Below are 18,589 nucleotides of genomic sequence, written 5' to 3'. Positions count from 1 at the left end.
CACATTTGGGTTTTTGTTGACTCATTGCGATGTTTATCTCCATTGTTCTCAAAAGTAGCATATATTTTTAAAGAGCTCACATCATCATTTTTACATGAACTCTTCATGTTCTCAGTTCACTTATATTAATTTTTATTACCAATATCTTGGTAAAAACAAAACAAGAAGAAAACAGCTCAGGTCAGCTGAATACATGGAGGAACGATGACGTTTTAATAGAAACGTCATCGTTTCGTGCATCACAGTAGTAACAGAAAAGTCTGCAGCTGTGGGTGAGAAATTATTCATTTTTAGCAATAGAAAGGACAATCATGTTCTTTACGATCCAAACATGAGGAAACGTGCACCATAAACACTGACCATCTTGTTTTCCATCTGGTTGTAAAATAAAACTCAGCAGCTTCACTTCAGCATTTTTCTTCTTCTCCTCACTGACAGTAATTCATCACAATTCTCTGTTTATGTGAAATTCCCCGGAGTCCTCCACTCCAGAGTTTAAATGGGAAGAACTGATCTGATTAATCTAGTTGATGCTTTTCTACTCTCCTGCAGCCACTTGTCGCTGCAGCTGTGTGCTGTTTGTGTGGAGCGTTTTCTTTTTTTTTCCTCTCTTTTTTTAACTGCTGCCAAATTCCTGGCACAATGAGAGCAGTGTGAATGAACCAAAACAGAAAAAGAGCCGACAGCCGAGCAACAAGGTGGAACTTCTGAACGTCTGACGGAGCTGCTGCTTCGTGTCTTCATTCTTCACGGGTTTCCTGCCCTCGCTGACCCGTTTCACACTATCCTTCAAAAACATAATGCGCGCTGTCACCGTAAAGCCGCTGTCGGGTTTACTAGAATAACGCTCGCTCGTAGGCTTAACCTCTGCTCTGCTGCGAGAGTTTAACGCCGTAAAACAAGCTGCTCACGCTGCAAAAACACAAAGGCTTAACAAATGTTTCTGTTAATGTTCTAGTGCAAATGTCTTAGTACATCTGGAATAAGACAAAACTCACTTACAAATAACTTCTCAGCAAAATATTGGAGCTTGTTATAAACCATTGGTCTGTAATGTTGATGAAAAAGTAACATGGAAAAACCGTTTTGTTATTTTTCATCAATGAACATCAAGATTAAGAAGTTATTCACTTGAAGCTATGTAACTTTAAAAAATTCTTATTTTTTACATTTTTATTGAAACTGAGACTGAATCTGTTAACAAATCGAGCTCCCAGTGCTCCCAGGGCTCCCAGCACTAACTAGAAACAACCAATCACAGCCAGGAGACGGGTCTTAGCGCCGTCAATCACACTCCTTGTGGTGCTGCTCTTCTCCCCCCCCCCCCCTACATCCTACCTGTTATACTGCAGCTAGCAAAACCAGTCATGAATGCTAAGGCTAGTTAGCATAGCTACTGATGACGGTGGATAAACAGTTTTCCTGTACCGTTAAGAAGTTGTTTCTCCACCATTAGCATATTTAGCAACGAGTACATGAGTTTGATTGGCAGCGCTAACTGGCTCTGATTCATTGTGCATTTCTTCATACGGCAGTAAAAGCTCAGGGAGGAGCAGGAGGAGATCGATCTTTTCACAGATAATCTGTCTCATACAACATGGTTTCAACAAATATGTAAAAAACTTATAAAAGCTTCATATCGTATTTCTTGTTAAAAAGTTACTTGTAAGTTAGTTTTGTCTTATTTCAAGTGTATATTTGCAGTAAAAACTAAACTAAATTACCTGGAAATATTATGTGTTTTTGCAGATGCACAGATTTATTTATGTAACTGAATCAAATGCTGCTGCAGATTAACGTCTGACCGATACGGACAATCATGTTTTATAAGGGCCATCTGAAGAAGGCGAGTGTGTGATCTCACACACACACACACACACACACACACACACACACACACACGTACAGAGGCAATAAATGTCACTGATTGCTGGTGAGGTAATGGGCAGGTTGAGAGTCTCTTCAGTCAAGTGATGACAGCGAACTGATCTGCAGGATTTATGGAAATCTGCTGGGAGTTAGCGAGTCAAGCTAATGAACCAGCTGGGTCAGAACCCGTTGTCCAGTTTTATGGCCCAAAAGACGGACGAGGAGGGAAGGTCAGAGGTCAGAGGTTCAGTCAATTCAGACCTTCTTTCATTGGCTCTTTTTTGGCAGATTGATAGTAAGAGTTGAGTTATCAACCTTTAGAGCTTCTGTCCATCCGTCCATCCATTTCAGGATGATGCAGGGATTATTGCATATCACCAAAGGTCGTTGGATGATTGGTGGAGAGGTCACCGTTGTCTTTTTATTTATAAATTAGTGTAAAAAGTTTTCAATCTGAGGAAACCTAGCAGATTGCATTGCGATGGATTAATGCCTGCAGGAAGGAATTAGTAAAACAGAAGACCAGGACAAGTGGAGAGAAAAATAACTGAAAACAAAAAGTTAACAGTTGAAATTGTAGCAAATAATGGAGAAGAAGAAAGAAGAAGAAAGTCAGCTAATTATCTATGTTAAAAAATAATAAAGTAATGTTGTGACAGTTAAACTTGTATATTTTACTGTAAGAACATTTTACAGGAATCAGCAAAGGCTTCTGGGACGTTTTGTTGAAAATGTATGCAAGAAAGCGGCCATGTTGGGCAGGGAAGATGAAGTGGATGGGACCTGAACTACAGCTGCAGCTTTGTGGTTACACGGTGCTAAACATTTCTTTTTGATTAAACATTTAGAGTATTTTGTTTCAGTCTTTTCCTACTTTATATCTTATATTTTCTGTTAAATTCAGATTATACAATGGGGGTAAGCTGTCTTTTTCTTCACAAACTCATTTAAATCCAGTCCCATTTAACATCAAAATCATTTGAGGAAAAGTCAAAAGATAAGTAAACCTGAAATGAAGTGAAAATGGTTTTTAGTTTTGATGGTTTAGTTGCTCTCCTCCGCAGTCAGATGATTTGATTTGGTTGAAATATATCTGGATAGATACTCAAGCTCTGGGTAAAAGTGCCTGCAAAATCATAGCATCAATTAATGATTAATGCGATTAAACATCCATCCATTTTCTCACACCCTTGTCCCTCAGTGGGGTCAGGAGGGTTGCTGGTGCCTCTCCAGCTAACGTTCCGGGCGAGAGGCGGGGTCACCCTGGACAGGTCGCCAGTCTGTCGCAGGGCAACACAGAGACATACAGGACACACAACCATGCACACACACACACTCACACCTAGGGACAATTTGGAGAGGCCAATTAACCTGACAGTCATGTTTTTGGACTGTGGGAGGAAACCAGAGTACCTGGAGAAAACCCACCATGCACAGGGAGAACATGGAGACTCCATGCAGAAAGACCCCAGGCTGGGAATCGAACCCAGAACCTTCTTGCTGCAAGGCAACAGTTCTACCAACTGTGCCACTGTGCAGCCGCAATTAAACATTTAACATCAAATTGGACTGTGTGCCATTGAATCTAACATTTCTATACGGATGTATCTGAATTAGTTTGATATTTTCTGTATTTTTTGTCTATTTAGAAACCGAATTTATATGAATAAACATAATTTAGATAAATAAGCAGCAAAAGCTGAAAGCAGAGCCAGTTAAAGAGCTGAGTGGACGGAGGAACATGGCGACTGAATGGAGCAGAGGAGAGTCAACCCTGCTTGGGCAGCAGATTATTTGCAGAGCCACAGATTCCCGGCTGCCTTGTTGGCCGTCCTGCTTGTCTGTCACTCCGAGTGTTTCTGTGTTTCTATACGTTATATGAACATGAGACGCTGTAAGTTTCAGTCAGTTGACCAAGTCTATATGTGCCTGTGGGCATATCAGCGTGGTGCAGGATGGAGAATTTGTCACATTTGCAGCTGAGTGTGGGTGACAGTGTTTGTATCTGTGGTGGAGCACAAACTGACCGGTTATTTTTACTCCTCCATTTAAAACCTGCTTGCAGATGCAGAAGTGCAGGATGTTCCCGTCATCGTGTTTTCCAGCAGTTTTAACTCTCCTCAACTCGTCTCTCCTCCTGCTTTACGCTCCTTCCCCCCACCCCCCGTCAGGCAGTTACATGTCACGATGATGGAGATGATCCAAACATATGCATGCCTGCACATATTTTGGCCTGAATGTTTGTATCTGCCAATGTTTGTCATTTTTTAAACCTGTCAGTATCAGCTTGGTGTGTTACATTTCTATTTGTGTTTCTGCAGGACACGGGATTAGCATCGTTCTGTTTGTTTGGTCTTATGTCATCTATGGGGTTCTTTTATGTTTTGTTTTGTTTTATTTTTATGCTGTCAAACGGGGTGGGTTAGCTAGTTGTGCTAACACTATTCACACTGCAGCCTAAAGTGACCCAATTCCGATTTTTTTTTTTTTTTTACGTAATGCGACCTGTATCTGATCTTTTCATAGCAGTGTGAACAGCACAGGTCGGATTCTTTTTCCCCATATCCGATACGTATCCGATTCAAATGCGACTTAACGTCCAGGTTGCATTCATCCGAACTGAACGTCACTGATTCTCAACAAATCTCACTATTCTGCTCCTGATACGCGCAAACGGGAAGAAAAACAAGAACCATGACGGACTATATGAGGATTAAGTTGTTAATTTGCTGCTCCGGTTGGACAACAACTTCCAATATGTAAGCTAAGCTCCACCGTTAGCCTCCATGTTTACTTCCGCAAACTCTGAGCTCTTCTTCTTCTTCTCATGGCGGTTGGTAGAACACTGAGAACGCTGACGCTATTGCGCCCTCTACTGCGCATGCGGGACACTTTCAGGTCATTTGCCCGTTTACACTGCAGAACACATACAGGTCGCAGTTACTGGCAGAGTGAACGGCCCCGGCAAAACAAATCGGAATTGAGTCACTTCAGGCTGCAGTGTGAACGCACCCTTAAGCACTAATCATAAACACTAGTTCTACTGATGCTAAAACTCTACACCAACACGGTATTTAGCAGAGGCTAATGCTAACTCGCTAATTTCAACTTAAACTGTATCTGCCCTTGAAAACCATCAACTCTCAAGCACCAATTTCATGTTGACATAATTTTTATGTTGTATAACGCATGTTTAAGGACAAGGAAAAACAAAATATATGTGCTTTTATTTTTTATGATGTCAGTTTTGGTCCTCCATAAAAGTCTCTTTTGTTAAAGATTAGTTACATAAAGACAAACACTTTGTGTTTTACATTTTCCACTGTAAGAAAATTACAAATTAAGAGTCTGCATCAGCAACTACCAGCCATATTTGTGTCATCTTTAAATTGAAGTTCAGGGCCGCACAAACTCAGTCCGAGGACCACAAACAGCCCCTGGGCCACATTTTGGGCAGCCCTGTTTCTGCTGTCCACATTTTATTTTGCTCCTGTATTTCTAGAAAGCACTGAGTTTTCTCAGCAACGCTTTGCAGCTTCGTAATGAACTGTGGCTTTGGCAAAGCTAATTTTATCTACACTTACCTGATGGCACCCTGGAAGCAGAAATATCTGAGCACATTACAAAGTCACGGAAGAGGAAGAGAAGAGTATCGCTGCTGGGAGTCGTCTGCAACCAGTCCTGACTTGTCTCATGAATAACATTTGTCAACAAATTTGAAACAAAGTTACAACAGTGTCAAACTGTTGAAAACTTTAAGAAGTGACAAAATCATCACCTAAAACATTTAATATCTGGGTTTCACCAACGCCAGAAAGTGTTTAATGTGTCATAAGTAGGAAAAAGTGTGTTGCAAAGCGACATCAGTTCTACCATAATAGCTTTTTGTTGGAATGTGTTGCATGTTTTCCATTTTTGACTAACCAAACTGCATTTGGAAGGATTGGCCAACCTTTTATTTCTAACCATTTCAAACCTGTGTCTGTCGTCTTCAGGTATGTCCACGCCCTCTACCTGGGCGCCCAGAGCCGGTGGCACAGGAGCGGGCCCCGCCGTCACTTCCACTGGAGGCTGATGTTCGAGAGCGCAGACATCACCATGCTGCGCCTGCTGGAGGCCTTCCTGAAGTCTGCGCCGCAGCTCGTCCTGCAGCTGAGCATCATGATCCATGGGAACGGCGTGCTGCCGCTGCAAGGTCAGAGAGACGCCACGTCGCCTTCACACTCAATGTTTCATGGAAAGATTTTTTATTTAGAGCAAAGATTCTATAAATATCTAGTTTAGGAAACTCTGATTTGGTTTAAATCTCTTTTGACTTTACTGTTATAATTTTTTAACAGTTTTTCAGCCCTGTACAGTTTCTCCAAGAATCCTATCTGGCTGCTTTTCACACCTGATTCCAGTCAAATGTGAAAATGCTCAGTATTTTACGCTGCCCATAGTCTATATGTAAGAGTCTATAATCTATTGCCTTCTAAGGTAATAATATGATAGAGTAGCCATTTATAAGGTAAAACAGCAGAATGGTTTTTAATTAGTAGATATGAGTAAAACCAGCAAGAAGCCTGAGTTAAGTTGCCACCCCCAGAGGTCATCAAAGGTCAACCAACACCTCAACATTTTAGAGTCAATGAACTCTGCTAAAATATTTTAGCAGCATAAACCAACACAAACTTTGCACAATGAATAAATGTCTATGTTGTTTGATTTTGTGAATGATATCTGGGGACCTTCTGAAACAGCAAAAAGGTAAATGTACTTCCAGGTGTAACAGCGGCAAAGTGAAAGGCATGTGGATTCACACAGAGATAAAAGTATAAAACTAAACAAATTAACATATTACAAGGACTAAAACACACAAACATGAAACTACTGTTTGAATCATGTTTGACCCTGGAATTGTTTCCCAAAATGCTTCGATCCATGTGAACAAACCGGCTAAACAACAGAAAAACTCTTGCAGATGCATGGAATCTCTTTTCCAACGTTTTGGTTAAGGTTAGTGTTAGCAGCAGACTGGTAATGTGTTGGGTGAGGCATGGATGTCAATAAAACAGGTAGAAACACAAATATCTGTGTGTGAGTCCTGAAGGCAGATATCGGTGGGAGAGTCTATGCTTTATTTATGCCACTCTTACAAGAAGCAGATTGTTCTTTGATGAATAAAACAAAACAATGCTCCTTTCTCCAGCTTCACACACACACACACACACCTGGCGGCGGCAGCAGAGGACGAGCCCTGGAAACACAGGAAGGACACATAAAACCTACAAACACACACACAGACACGAACACACACACACACACACACGCACGCACGCACACACACACACACACACACACACACACACACACACACACACACACGTGTGCCTGAACAAGTGTTAAAGACGAATACTTCACATTTCCGTAAGACAGGAGAGAAGAGGGGCTATCTGTCATTCTGCCCCAGGGCAGCTGTGGCTACAATGTAGCCTGCCACCGTCAGCATGTGACTCTCTGACTGAATGTAGTGTGAAGTGCTTTGGAGTCCTCTGGGCTTGATAAGGTGCTGCACAAGTTCAGGCCATTTACTGTTTTGCTGTCTGCTGTGTAAGGAAGCATTTGCTCCAAACAAATGTGCAGCGGCCCAATCTGGCTCGACCGCCCGGCCCAACCCGACCCGGCTCGACCCGGCTCGGCTCAGTTCCTGTTTCCGGTCATTTTGCATCAGATTTTCTGTGGTGTTTAAGGTCATCAGGGTAGAACAGGTGTTGACTACATTCTGCTCTGTTTCAGTTTAGCTGAGCAATTTTTTTATTTTGGACTTTAGTGTTTTTTCTAAACCTTGAAAATCTTTATCTTCCCCTGAATGTAGTTTTACAGATAAGTTATGTAATTGGCTGTTTTGTAAACTTCGACATCAGCGTTGAAGATTTGGTTATCGGCTGCTAAGAAATATTCAAGTAGTTAGTTGTTAATATTCATGCTCTTATTTTGAAGTGGGTGAATACTCTGCAGCATTTCTGTTTCCTCTCCTCTTATTTTCTCTCTTTTTTCCCTGATTATGTTATTTTAAACAAGAAACACGTAGGAACAAGATAAAACATGCAGAGAATAAAACACAGTCATAAATACAACAGCTAAAGTTATTACAGTACAGGTAAATTATATCAAATATATAACTGTTTTCCACTTACAATCATAACGATCTGGAATTATGCAAAAAAATTACATCTAATCACATTAAAGATGTTAGTAAAATCAGAAAACTGTATCCTCCATGAAGTGTATATCTTAAATCAGAGCATCTTAAATGGCAGAGATCTCCACACCCTGAAGATAAACCTTGTGCCCACTGACCATAACAGCTTTGCATGGATAGTGACATGCCTGGCTGACAGTGGAGTAAATCAGCCCAGCTCTGTGTTTCTCCAGAAAAGGCAGTAAATGTGCTCTGACAGTCACTCGGGTCCCTCTGAGAACGTTACTGCATGCAGCTCCACTGTCCTACTGTCAGCGGAGGAAACCCGAAACAACCGCGGTCCCGCCGAAATGGAGGTCAGCATCACTCGCTGTAACCGAAAAACAATAATGACGATAAAAAAATATGAAAATAAATGACCCCAGTTACAAAAGAGAATTAAACGGCACAAAGGGACAGCGTGTACAAACCGAGAGTGGGATTCAACTGCAATGTTAAATTAAGGATATTTTCATCTTGTTTAAATTTATTGTTCATTAAATTCTGAATTATTTTTTTCGCCTTCTGTGGATTTTATTTCCAGTTAATAATAAATATAAATTAAAACATGGATTAGCAAATTAAACCTTGTGCAACATCAGCAAGCAAAACACAGGAGTAAAATAGGGTTGGCCAATAAATGCACTGGCAATCAGATAAACACATTATAGGTTAGTTAATAATCAGGTTAGCAAATGAAAAGATTGGAAACAAACTGAGAAACAAGTTGAAACAAATAAGTTAATTATTGCTTTAAAAAATATTTTAATTTGCAAAACAAAATTGTGCATCAATTGATTAGCAAATTTATACTAAAACACACATCTAGCTGCTGGTTTTGAATAGAGAGCATCCTGCAAACTTGATCTGTAACACATTTATTAACAACATATTGATCCAACCTTTTGGTCAGATTAATGGTTTGAACAGCAACAAAAACGTCATTTCAAACTTTTAAAGTTTTAAGATGTTCTCATAAACTTATTTGAAGAAAAAAAAAATTTACATTCGAGTAAAAACCTTCAGAGAAGTGGCTGCCTAAAAAATACCCAGAAAAAATGTATTCAATTAGAGAAAATCATTTAAAGCAACATTGATCAAAAATAACATTAAAATGCAAAGTTGAGGTGCCTCTGCTTTAATTCGCTGCCATCTCAGTGTGATCCGTGGCTAATGTCAGACAAGCTAACTTGATTAACACACATGAATGTTTAATGTGTTGAACTGTTCCTCCGTGCAGCTCATGGTGGGCCACAAAGTTTAATTTGCAAGCTGGTGATTCTTCAGCTCACTGCAAACTGTCATGATCCTCACTGTTCCTGTCAGCTCTCATGTACTCACCCCCTCCCACCTCTGCTGTCTGCTGATTGCTGATTGATGTCACCTGTCCCACTGCCGACATTAACTCCTGCTTTGAACACTCATGTCCATGTCTGTGGTCATGTGTCTGACCTGATTTCTGCCTCCTGGTAGAATCTGTTCTGTTGGGGACCACAGATGTAACGTTTGTTACAGTTTCAGCTGGTGTGGTTTGCATTGAGTCAAACAAACTAAATCCACTGAAAAAACCGTTCCATTCTGACATTTTTCTATAAAACTTGTTTGACCTTTCCTGGGTTGTGGTTGTTGTTTTTGGTCCAAATCATACTTTTTCTCTTACACAAGATGGTTAAGGTCCAACTGACTGCACAAAATAAAACTGCTGGAAGAAGAAACACTAAGGGTGCGTTCACACTGCAGCCTGAAGTGACCCAACTCCGATTTTTTTGCTGGGTTCATACTTCCAGTAAATGCGACCTGTATGTGTTCTGCAGTCTGAACGGGCAAACGACTTGAAAGTGTCCCGCATGCGCAGTAGAGGGCGCAATAGCGTCAGCGTTCTCAGTGTTCTGCCAACCACCATAAAAAGAAGAAGAAGAGCTCAGTGTTTGCGGAAGTAAACATGGAGGCTAACGGTGGAGCTTAGCTTATATGTTTGAAGTTGTTGTCCGGCCGGAGCAGCAAATTAACAACTTAATCCTCATTATAGTCCGTCATGGTTGTTGTTTTTCTTCCCGCTTGCGCGTATCAGGACGTGGAATAGTGTGATTTATTGAGAATTAGTGGCGTTCAGTTCGGATAAATACGGCCTGGACGTTAAGTCGCATTTGAGTCGGATACGTATCGGATATGGGTCACATTCGAATAAGAATCCGACCTGTGCTGTTCACACTGCCATGAAAAGATCGGATACAGGTCACATTACGTCAGAAAAATCGGAATTGGGTCACTTCAGGCTGCAGTGTCTATGATGAGCCTTTTAAAGAGCCACGGTGACGAGATGCTAATACGTTAGAGTGATCTCTATTTGGTTGAAATTTGGTAAACAGAACTACACTTGAACAGTCAAAAGGTGTCTGAGACACAAGGTCTTTACTGCATCCAGTCTTTTTCCCTTTTTTGTCCTGACAACGTAAATCTAACAAGATCTTAAGAATTCAAAACATTAAAGTGGTACTTTTCTGTTTTCTAAATGTAGTCTATCTTAGTTATTTTTTCCTCTCACTTCCTGTTTCACCAGGCCTCTCAGCTTCAGCATCTCTGGTTTCACTGGCCTGGATGATCGCCTCCTACCAGAAGGTCCTCCGAGACTCTCGTGACGACAAGCTGCCCATGTCCTACAAGGCTGTGATCGCCCAGATGCTGTGGCACTTCTTCACCATCGGGGCGAGGACAGTGGCTTTCGCCCTTTTTGCCTCTGTCTTCCAGCTCTACTTTGGCATTTTCATCGTCAGCCATTGGTGTGTAATCTTTGATAAAACTCAAAATGTTTGCATTCAGACTAAGATGCTTCCTTTAAGAGTATCAGTACTTATGATGGGGATTTGAAATATTGAACATACCTGTAAAAAAAAACAACAACAACATGATTACATGTAACATGACCTCTGTTGATGTATTTTAGGTGTGTGATGACCTTCTGGATTATCCAGGGTGAGACTGACTTCTGCATGTCCAAGTGGGAAGAAATCATCTACAACATGGTTGTGGGTATCATTTACATCTTTTGCTGGTTCAACGTCAAGGAAGGTCCCAGTCGCTTCCGTATGGCTCTGTATTACGCCGTGACTCTGGCTGAGAATGTGGCGCTGACCGCGGCCTGGTATACCTACCGTGGCCCCCAAACAAGTGACTCATCCGCCCTGGTAGTGGTGTGCCTGGTGGCCTGCAGCTTTGCCCTGGGAACCTTCTTCATGTTGGTGTACTACTGCTGGCTGCACCCGGACGGGCCTGTTCTGGGCTCCCAGTGGGGAGGATGCGTCGATGAGGGTGTGGTAGGAACAGGGGGGATGGTGGGAGTTATTGACGCTTGCCTTACTCCATCGCAAGGGTCCCAAACGGATATGGTCATTACCAGTCCTCCACGGACTTTGCCCAGGACTAAAGATAAAGACTTGGGGGATCCGGTTCCTGGGGAGCGGGACAGAGACAAGGACAGCTGCCTGCCTGTCTTCCAGGTACGCCCCTCCCCTTCCTCTTCTCCCGCTCTGCTTCACAGGACCTCCTCCACATCCCGTGCACAAGAGGGTCCTGTGATCAGGATTGACCTCCCAAGAAAGCGATACCCAGCCTGGGATGCACACTTTATCGACCGCCGCCTCCGCAAGACCATCCTGCTTCTGGAGACCACCTCGGCCATAAGTCCACGGATACAGTACAGGAGCAGCTTGATGGGCAGCAAAGAGGTGTTAGAATATGAGACAACTGTTTAAGCCAACAGCAGCTGTTAAACTACAAAGTGCAGTCTGGGTCCAAGGCTCAGCCCGGAATCAGTCTTCAACCCAGGAATATCTGTGCCGGGAGTAGCATGAAAAGAAGACAGAGTGTCTGGCGACTCTCATTGAGAAAAGAGGTTGTCAAACTGCGATTGTGAAATGTGAACCTCAATGTGGGACCAAAGCTGTTGAAGAATATATAGCAAGAATTACCTGTTGGAAGTTAATGGAGTATACTGAGCCAGGATTGTCTCATTTTCTAACACTTCAAACAAGAGGAATTTAATCTTACACCAGGGACCAGTAAGTGTTAGATTTTGTTTCAACCTGGACGGTGAGGACAACAAGTAAAAGGACACCAGAGAAATAAAGCTTGAGATAATAAAAAAAAAAAACAGTCTGCTACATGAACTGAAGCCTCAGGCCACAGAGACAGAACAGAAATGTAAGACATGTTGAAGAAACAGATTGTCAGAGTGTTCATGGGACATGCAATCATTTTGTGTTTGGGCAAAATACATAAATCTACAGCCTATTGATTTGGCATTCACAGATGCTGAGTCATTGTCTACAACCAAATTCATCCCAGGTTTAGCCAAGATAAAACAGACACCTCTTACCAATCAGTCACTTCGGCATGCTTCAGAGAATTACAATGACTTGCAAGAATACACACAGACGAGTCCGAGTCGATTTGTTGCAAGGGTCGCTTTGTTCTTTCCATCCAGTTATGTCCCCAAAAGGTTGCATGTGCCTCACAAATCTTTGGTAATTGCGCTCTTTAAACATTTTGTTAGAGGCATCTAAAGGAAAAAGCTGCTCGAATTCCCCTGCAGGGCCTTGGCTTTCATCTGATGAAGGATCGTAACTCAGTCTAAGCTCAGACGGTCCATGAAACGTAGGCCTGCAATACAACTGATACCAATTCACCCATCCATTTGTGCCACAACTGCAGCCATAGCACAAGTCTCGCTGTTTACATCCTAGCTGCACTGTCGACCCCAACCCAACAGACTTGCTTGGAAAGCTGAACGAGGATCTGATAAGTGGATGTACGTGAGCAGTTTCTCAAACGGCTACCGACATATGGCATGCTGTAAATCGCCAGAAACAGGTCTGTGATGTACAGTTGAATAAATGCAGATGTCCAATACTGTATAAGATGTTAAAATAAGCTGTAGTTAGGTGATGAATGCCTTTTGTGAGTAAGGAAGCTTCATTTACTCGTAAGAGTCTAAATGTTGTCCAAAGTGGTTCACTTTTTTCAAAAAAATCATATTATGTAGGATAAGGAGGATATCACGATCTATTTCAGTATACTATGAACTGGTTTTTAAGGGTTTGATTTTGAGGGCAAAAATAATAAAAAGAAATATAACACTTGTTTAAAGTTAACCGTCAAGACAAAGAGTACAGATATGTTTTTGCAAACTAGGTAGTTGCGATAGTTGATGTCTTTTGTAACAAAAAGGATACGCCCACCGTCTAAGTTATTTTGTTGGGTTTGGTTTCTTTGGAGGACCATCATGTTTTAAGATCAAGAAGGTTCTGTCTCCCCCTTCAGGCAGGGAGAGCATTAACTGTATAAACAATGCTGGTGCTTGGAGTGTACATCGTTGGTGGACGTGGTCACTGAATCAAGAAGTTAAACAAAAAGTTTAGTAGAAGTGAGAAAGTTCCTAAAAGTGCAACAGCACTGATTAATGGCTCTGGCTAAAGTAGTTTCCAATTTAAAAAAAACATCTTTTGGATACAAATCTTTATGGTTTCCATTGTTTTGGTCCTTAATTCAGTCCAAACTAAAGCTTTACTGTCAGGTTTTTAAAAAGGTCAATATTCTGCCAAATTAGAGGATTTTAAACTACAAACTACAAACCAACAGGCGATGCGGAGACACTATTTCCATTTGTTTTAGAATCTACTGTTGGTTTTGTTTGGAGAACACATTCCTTTAAATGCATAACTTTGGGCAGAAGTTTACTTTGCCACTATTAGGCATGGGCCGGTATGAGATACTCACAACTTTGATTTAAAATACTTGATTTAATTGCTTTTATCTGAAATAGAAACTCAGCGATTGTTCAGAAAGTTACATATTTCTTGTCTGGGCCACATGCATCTGAAGAACGTCTATGAGGTATTTTGTGAGGGAGTATGAGTCGCCTGGTCTGTTTTGAAGGGCTGTCTGGTCATTTTATACCTAAACCAATGCTGTCTCCACGTGTTTAGCACAACAAAGATGCTTATTCCCAGTGCAGGATGGACTCCACTCTTTGACCGAAGTCCTAGGCCCCTTTGGATGTTTTCCAAGCATGCACAACTGGAAGGAGACTCTAGAGCAGAGAAGACTGGAAGCACAGAGAAGACTGGATATATTTCCAAACCACCAAATTTGTCATTTTTGTAAGCAAGAGAAGAGTATAGTACCTTTCTTTCAATCAGCTCAGCAACAATAAGAGAGAGAGGCAGCACTCAGGCTCATCCATGCAGTTGGTCAAACTTACCTTATTCCAGTGAATTTTGTGGCAGCCCAGTAAAATGACTTTAAACTGTAGGAACTTTTCAGTAGTCTAAAAACCCTTCTATGCCGTGATACTGGTTACCGGCCCATGCCTGATCAATTTAGACTCCATACACTGAGGCAACAATCAACAGTTCAGGTCTGATCCTTCTGGATGTGGGCATTTTTTGGCAGCATGTCAGTTATTGAATAAGCATTGGATGTTGCTCTTTCTTTTAAATCTGTGTATGAAAAAGAAGGGAGCAGTGAAGACAGAAGGAAAGTGGCTGAATCAATGTGTCTGTTCTCGTTTTTCATCTTGGACAATTCAAAACTGCAGGTGATGGGGATACATTGTTGAGTTTTTAACGAATCAACAACCAGCAGCGTTTTGATTTTTTTTAATTCATATTTTCAACAGACATTTTCTAAGTTAGTTTAACTGGAGGCTTGTTGAAGATGAAGATGAATCCTCAACATATCACATTTGTCTTTCAGCTGATAACCAAAGTTAGTAAAAAGCTGGTTGGAAACCATTGGATTGCTAAAAACAGATGGTCCTCCAGCTTTTCTACCTAGGATGCAGCTTCAGACATCAAAGTTTAGCCACACCACTAACAGGGTGTGGCTAAAATATCACTATCTGCTAGAGGATGAGAGATCTTGCCTGGTCAGCAACAGCTTCACTTTCATCTTCAAACTATTTCTCCCCAACAGCCTCTTTGAACTTAAACTTAATCTTTTTCTGAAGGTTTCCGTCTTTAAGTTGGTCTGACTTGATAAAAAGTGGAGGTCTCTTTCTGTCTCTTTGAGAAAAACTTACAGCAATGTGGTGATTATATGTAAAGTGGTAACATTTACTCAAAGGTGGGTGTTTTTTCTTATAAAAAATACTATCCTTGTGCATGCAATCAGTTAAATGGGGTTTTTCAGCTTTGTTGCTGTAACATCAAGATGTTGAGGCTCAGTAAGAATGCAGAAGATCTCAGTGTTTGAGGAAGATCCCAGTCCATAGCTCCTTGATGCAGGTACCAATGAACACCATAATACAGCTATGAAGATTCTCAATATATTAGAAGACAATAAATTTGGAGGAGATTTCTGTTGCTGCCACGTTGAGTGAACAAAACCAATTGTTGCATAAAAAGAACTCTGAGAAATGTCAAAAAAGACTCGAATGCCGGTACATTGTGACCCTAAGAGCATCTTCTGTTCTTGCTTTATAATGTCCTCAGTCGTCGTCCGTTGAGTGTTTTGCTGATGACGCAAACACACTCTTCTGTTTCCTGATGTGTTTGAAGGATTGCTTCATTGAGTGTTCGGTGGAACGTAAAGAAAACCCAGTCTGTATTATTAAAAGCCAGTAGGACAGAGGTGCTCTGACTCTTACATAATGCCCTCCACACTTACTGGCTCACTGGTAAAGATGTGTAAAGAAGTCTTAACTTTCCATTGAAGCTGCATAATTTCACTTCAGGTCTTTGCACTTAAAGTCTTCTCCTTTAATGTCTCAGAAAGTTGGAGCGTGCAGAGGGAGGGATCTTTAACGGTTTCATGCAGACTTCAGCCCGCAGGGTTTTTTACAGGGTTTGGATCCGCGGACTGAGAGCGAATAGAAAAAGATTTTAAACCTTGAGAACCCTTATATTGATTTGCCTTCTGCATCAGTATCCAAGTGGTCGACATGCCACTCAATCCTGCAATATTCCAAGATATTTGGAAGAGAAACTGGCTCACAGCATTACAGGTCAATCGCCATAATTAACAATGAACACAGGAAGGTTTTCTTGTTTTACACCTGATATACCTGGACTGTTGCTGAAAAGCTCAATATCATAATAGTTTATATCCGAGTAGGGATGAGTAAACTCCACATAATTACATTTGTGGTGGTGGGACTTTTTCCTGGCAGTGTCTAATGGTGATAAAGACTTGATGAGCCTCTCTGCCACTCTTTGGCACATTGGAAATGCATATTTGTCCTTTACTCCCTCCTTACTGTGTGGGGAGACATGTTTGTTGAAGGGCCAGTGGTAAAACCTTTAGATTGAGGGGATTTTTTTTTTCTGGAAGGTATTTTTTGTTTTGTTGGTCATTAAAGCCTATAAGACACATTGGTCAACTTCAAAAGTATTATTTTACAGAGATTTTAAGTGTGGCCATCATGATATAGGAAATAACATCTTTTTTTTACTTTGGTGTTTATTTATCCCCTCACTTTGGTAGAATAAAATATGTATCTTAAGACTTTTGACACATCTGTACCAATAAGTGGGAAGGGCATCAACCACTGTCCAGATCATTCAGGAAGGCAAATCAAAGCAAACAGCAGCAGTTTGATGATGCAGACCGTGTCCTACCTGAACCCAGGGACTGGGTCAGTCCACTGGTGACATACACAGAGCTGTTAATGGTGCTGAAAACAATGACTTTTTGTTACAAATGATCATGACCTGACAGGCTAATGTACGGCTGCCTGGTGCATACACAAACCACCCAGTCACAGGCCAAGGTACACTTTGCTTTCTCTGATTGGGTCATGCAGCAGTTTTTCTGTCGTTAAGCTAAGATAACAGTTGATAGTAATGTGCTGATTATATATTGACTTGAACAAGAACATGTTTAAATGTTATCGAGTCCAAAAGCTCGAATCATCTTTTGTTAATTAATGCAAGGAGTTTATGTTGATTTATTTTTGTATTTGTTTTATATCTATTTATCTATTGTTTACTCACTCGGTGGCCATGTCTTTGGTATGACTCTTTTATTAAGATGTAAAATATGAAAATAGTTTGTTTTTTTTACTCATTCTATATTTCTGTAAATATCAGAGTGATACTATTCTAGGATGTGCGTGTTCAAGTATGTGTGCTTTGGTATGTAAGTATGTTGTGTATGTAAAGTATGTGTGTACTGTAAGGATGTGCTCTCAGTTTCCTCTTCTACTTTGTTTTTGATAATGCCGCTTAAACATCCTTTGAGTGAGCAAGCAGAAAAATAAACCTGTGGTGAAAATTATCTATGACGATGTTAAAAAAAAAAGAAGAAAAACAAAGAACTCAACAAGCTGTGCTGATTACTGTAGGTGGGAAAAATACTGTAGTAAACATGGCTGAACAGCCATCAGAATAAACTCAACAGGCCTGCGTTTGTGTCTTCATTGATGCATGACAGCTGGAAGTCGGTGGATTATTTAACTTCTACTTTTTTCACAAATTAAAGGTGCATTAAAGGTGTAGTTTTTCCTTCTAAATATGGATCTTTTATTGTTTAGGAAAAATCCGCATAATTTTTGTGTTTGTGGAGAACTTCTTATAGTGCAGATCTCAGAAGAATCAGGCATCACATGCATCAAAGTTGATGATAAAACCAAAAGTTCATTCTTCAGGGATTTGTTATAAATTTATAGAAATGTATATGACCTACTTGTTATGTCTGGTAAAAAAATAAAAAAATTCAGAGCAGGTTTTATCTATTAGAAGAAGTTAAGTCATGGTAAAATGTATAAATTGGTTCTTTGTGCTGATATCTTTATGTTTCTGTGCAAACTGGGACGTTTTTGTGTAAATTTGTTTTATTCTTCAAAATTTGCAACTCAGGTTTTCACACTACTATCACCAGTAAAGACCCCCCAAAAAAACAAAAGTTGCTAAATATATAGACGAAGTTATTAAGTTGTCAATAGTGCAACCCTGCTTAAGCCCCAATTGGCCACGCCCCTTGGTATCTCTTCACTCCGCCCACTTTAGCTGAATTTTTCAATATTTTTCTGGGGCGGAGTTATGCTTTCAGTTGCACTTTTACATAAATGCAGTTAGAATGGCATGTCATATTAGAGACACAGTGACTGTAAAGACGTCCTGATATCCAGTGATGAAACATCGACTCTTTGCAAAGTTCAGTCTGAAGAAGCACTCTGGATATTTTCTCTATTCAAAGAAACAAGTGAAAAACGCTCAAAAGATAAATGTCCTATCTCAGATTCTAGTTGCCTAGGTAACCAGATGATCATTAAGCTATTAGCTCAGCAGATACTAGCAGTGGTTGCCTTGACATTAGGTGCAGAAGGATGCTGAGGCTGTTAGTGTGAGACTCCATCAGCAGAATTTCCCCTCTTTTCGTTTTCTCTACGTTATGGCCCATAAGTTAACCTTCATCACAGTGCTGCCCTCTTGTGGCCAAACGCGTTTACTGAAATCACAGATTCATGGTTTCCATAAGGTGCGAATCTGAAGAAAGTTA

At 40.8% G+C, this 18,589-nt stretch overlaps 1 protein-coding gene across 3 annotated transcripts in view; it reads left to right on the top strand.

Annotated features, from left to right (window-relative positions):
• The window catches only part of xkr7b (XK, Kell blood group complex subunit-related family, member 7b), a 68,492-nt gene extending 51,007 nt beyond the window's left edge, over window positions 1-17,485 (top strand). For all 3 annotated transcript variants that reach the window (XM_008414667.3, XM_081609309.1, XM_008414666.3), the window contains 3 exons: window positions 5,865-6,064; window positions 10,653-10,872; window positions 11,037-17,485. In XM_008414667.3, the coding sequence (XP_008412889.2) occupies window positions 5,865-6,064; window positions 10,653-10,872; window positions 11,037-11,844 (1,228 nt within the window). In that variant the 3' untranslated portion in view covers window positions 11,845-17,485. The remainder of the gene's footprint in view (window positions 1-5,864; window positions 6,065-10,652; window positions 10,873-11,036) is intronic.
• The last annotated feature ends 1,104 nt before the right edge of the window (window positions 17,486-18,589 follow it).

The sequence above is a fragment of the Poecilia reticulata genome, chromosome 7, assembly GCF_904066995.2.
Source record: "Poecilia reticulata chromosome 7, P_reticulata-male-v2, whole genome shotgun sequence".
In the NCBI taxonomy this organism is placed as follows: domain Eukaryota; kingdom Metazoa; phylum Chordata; class Actinopteri; order Cyprinodontiformes; family Poeciliidae; genus Poecilia; species Poecilia reticulata.
The sequence above is the reverse complement of the archived record's forward strand: the minus strand, read 5'-3'. Positions and strand labels throughout refer to the sequence as shown.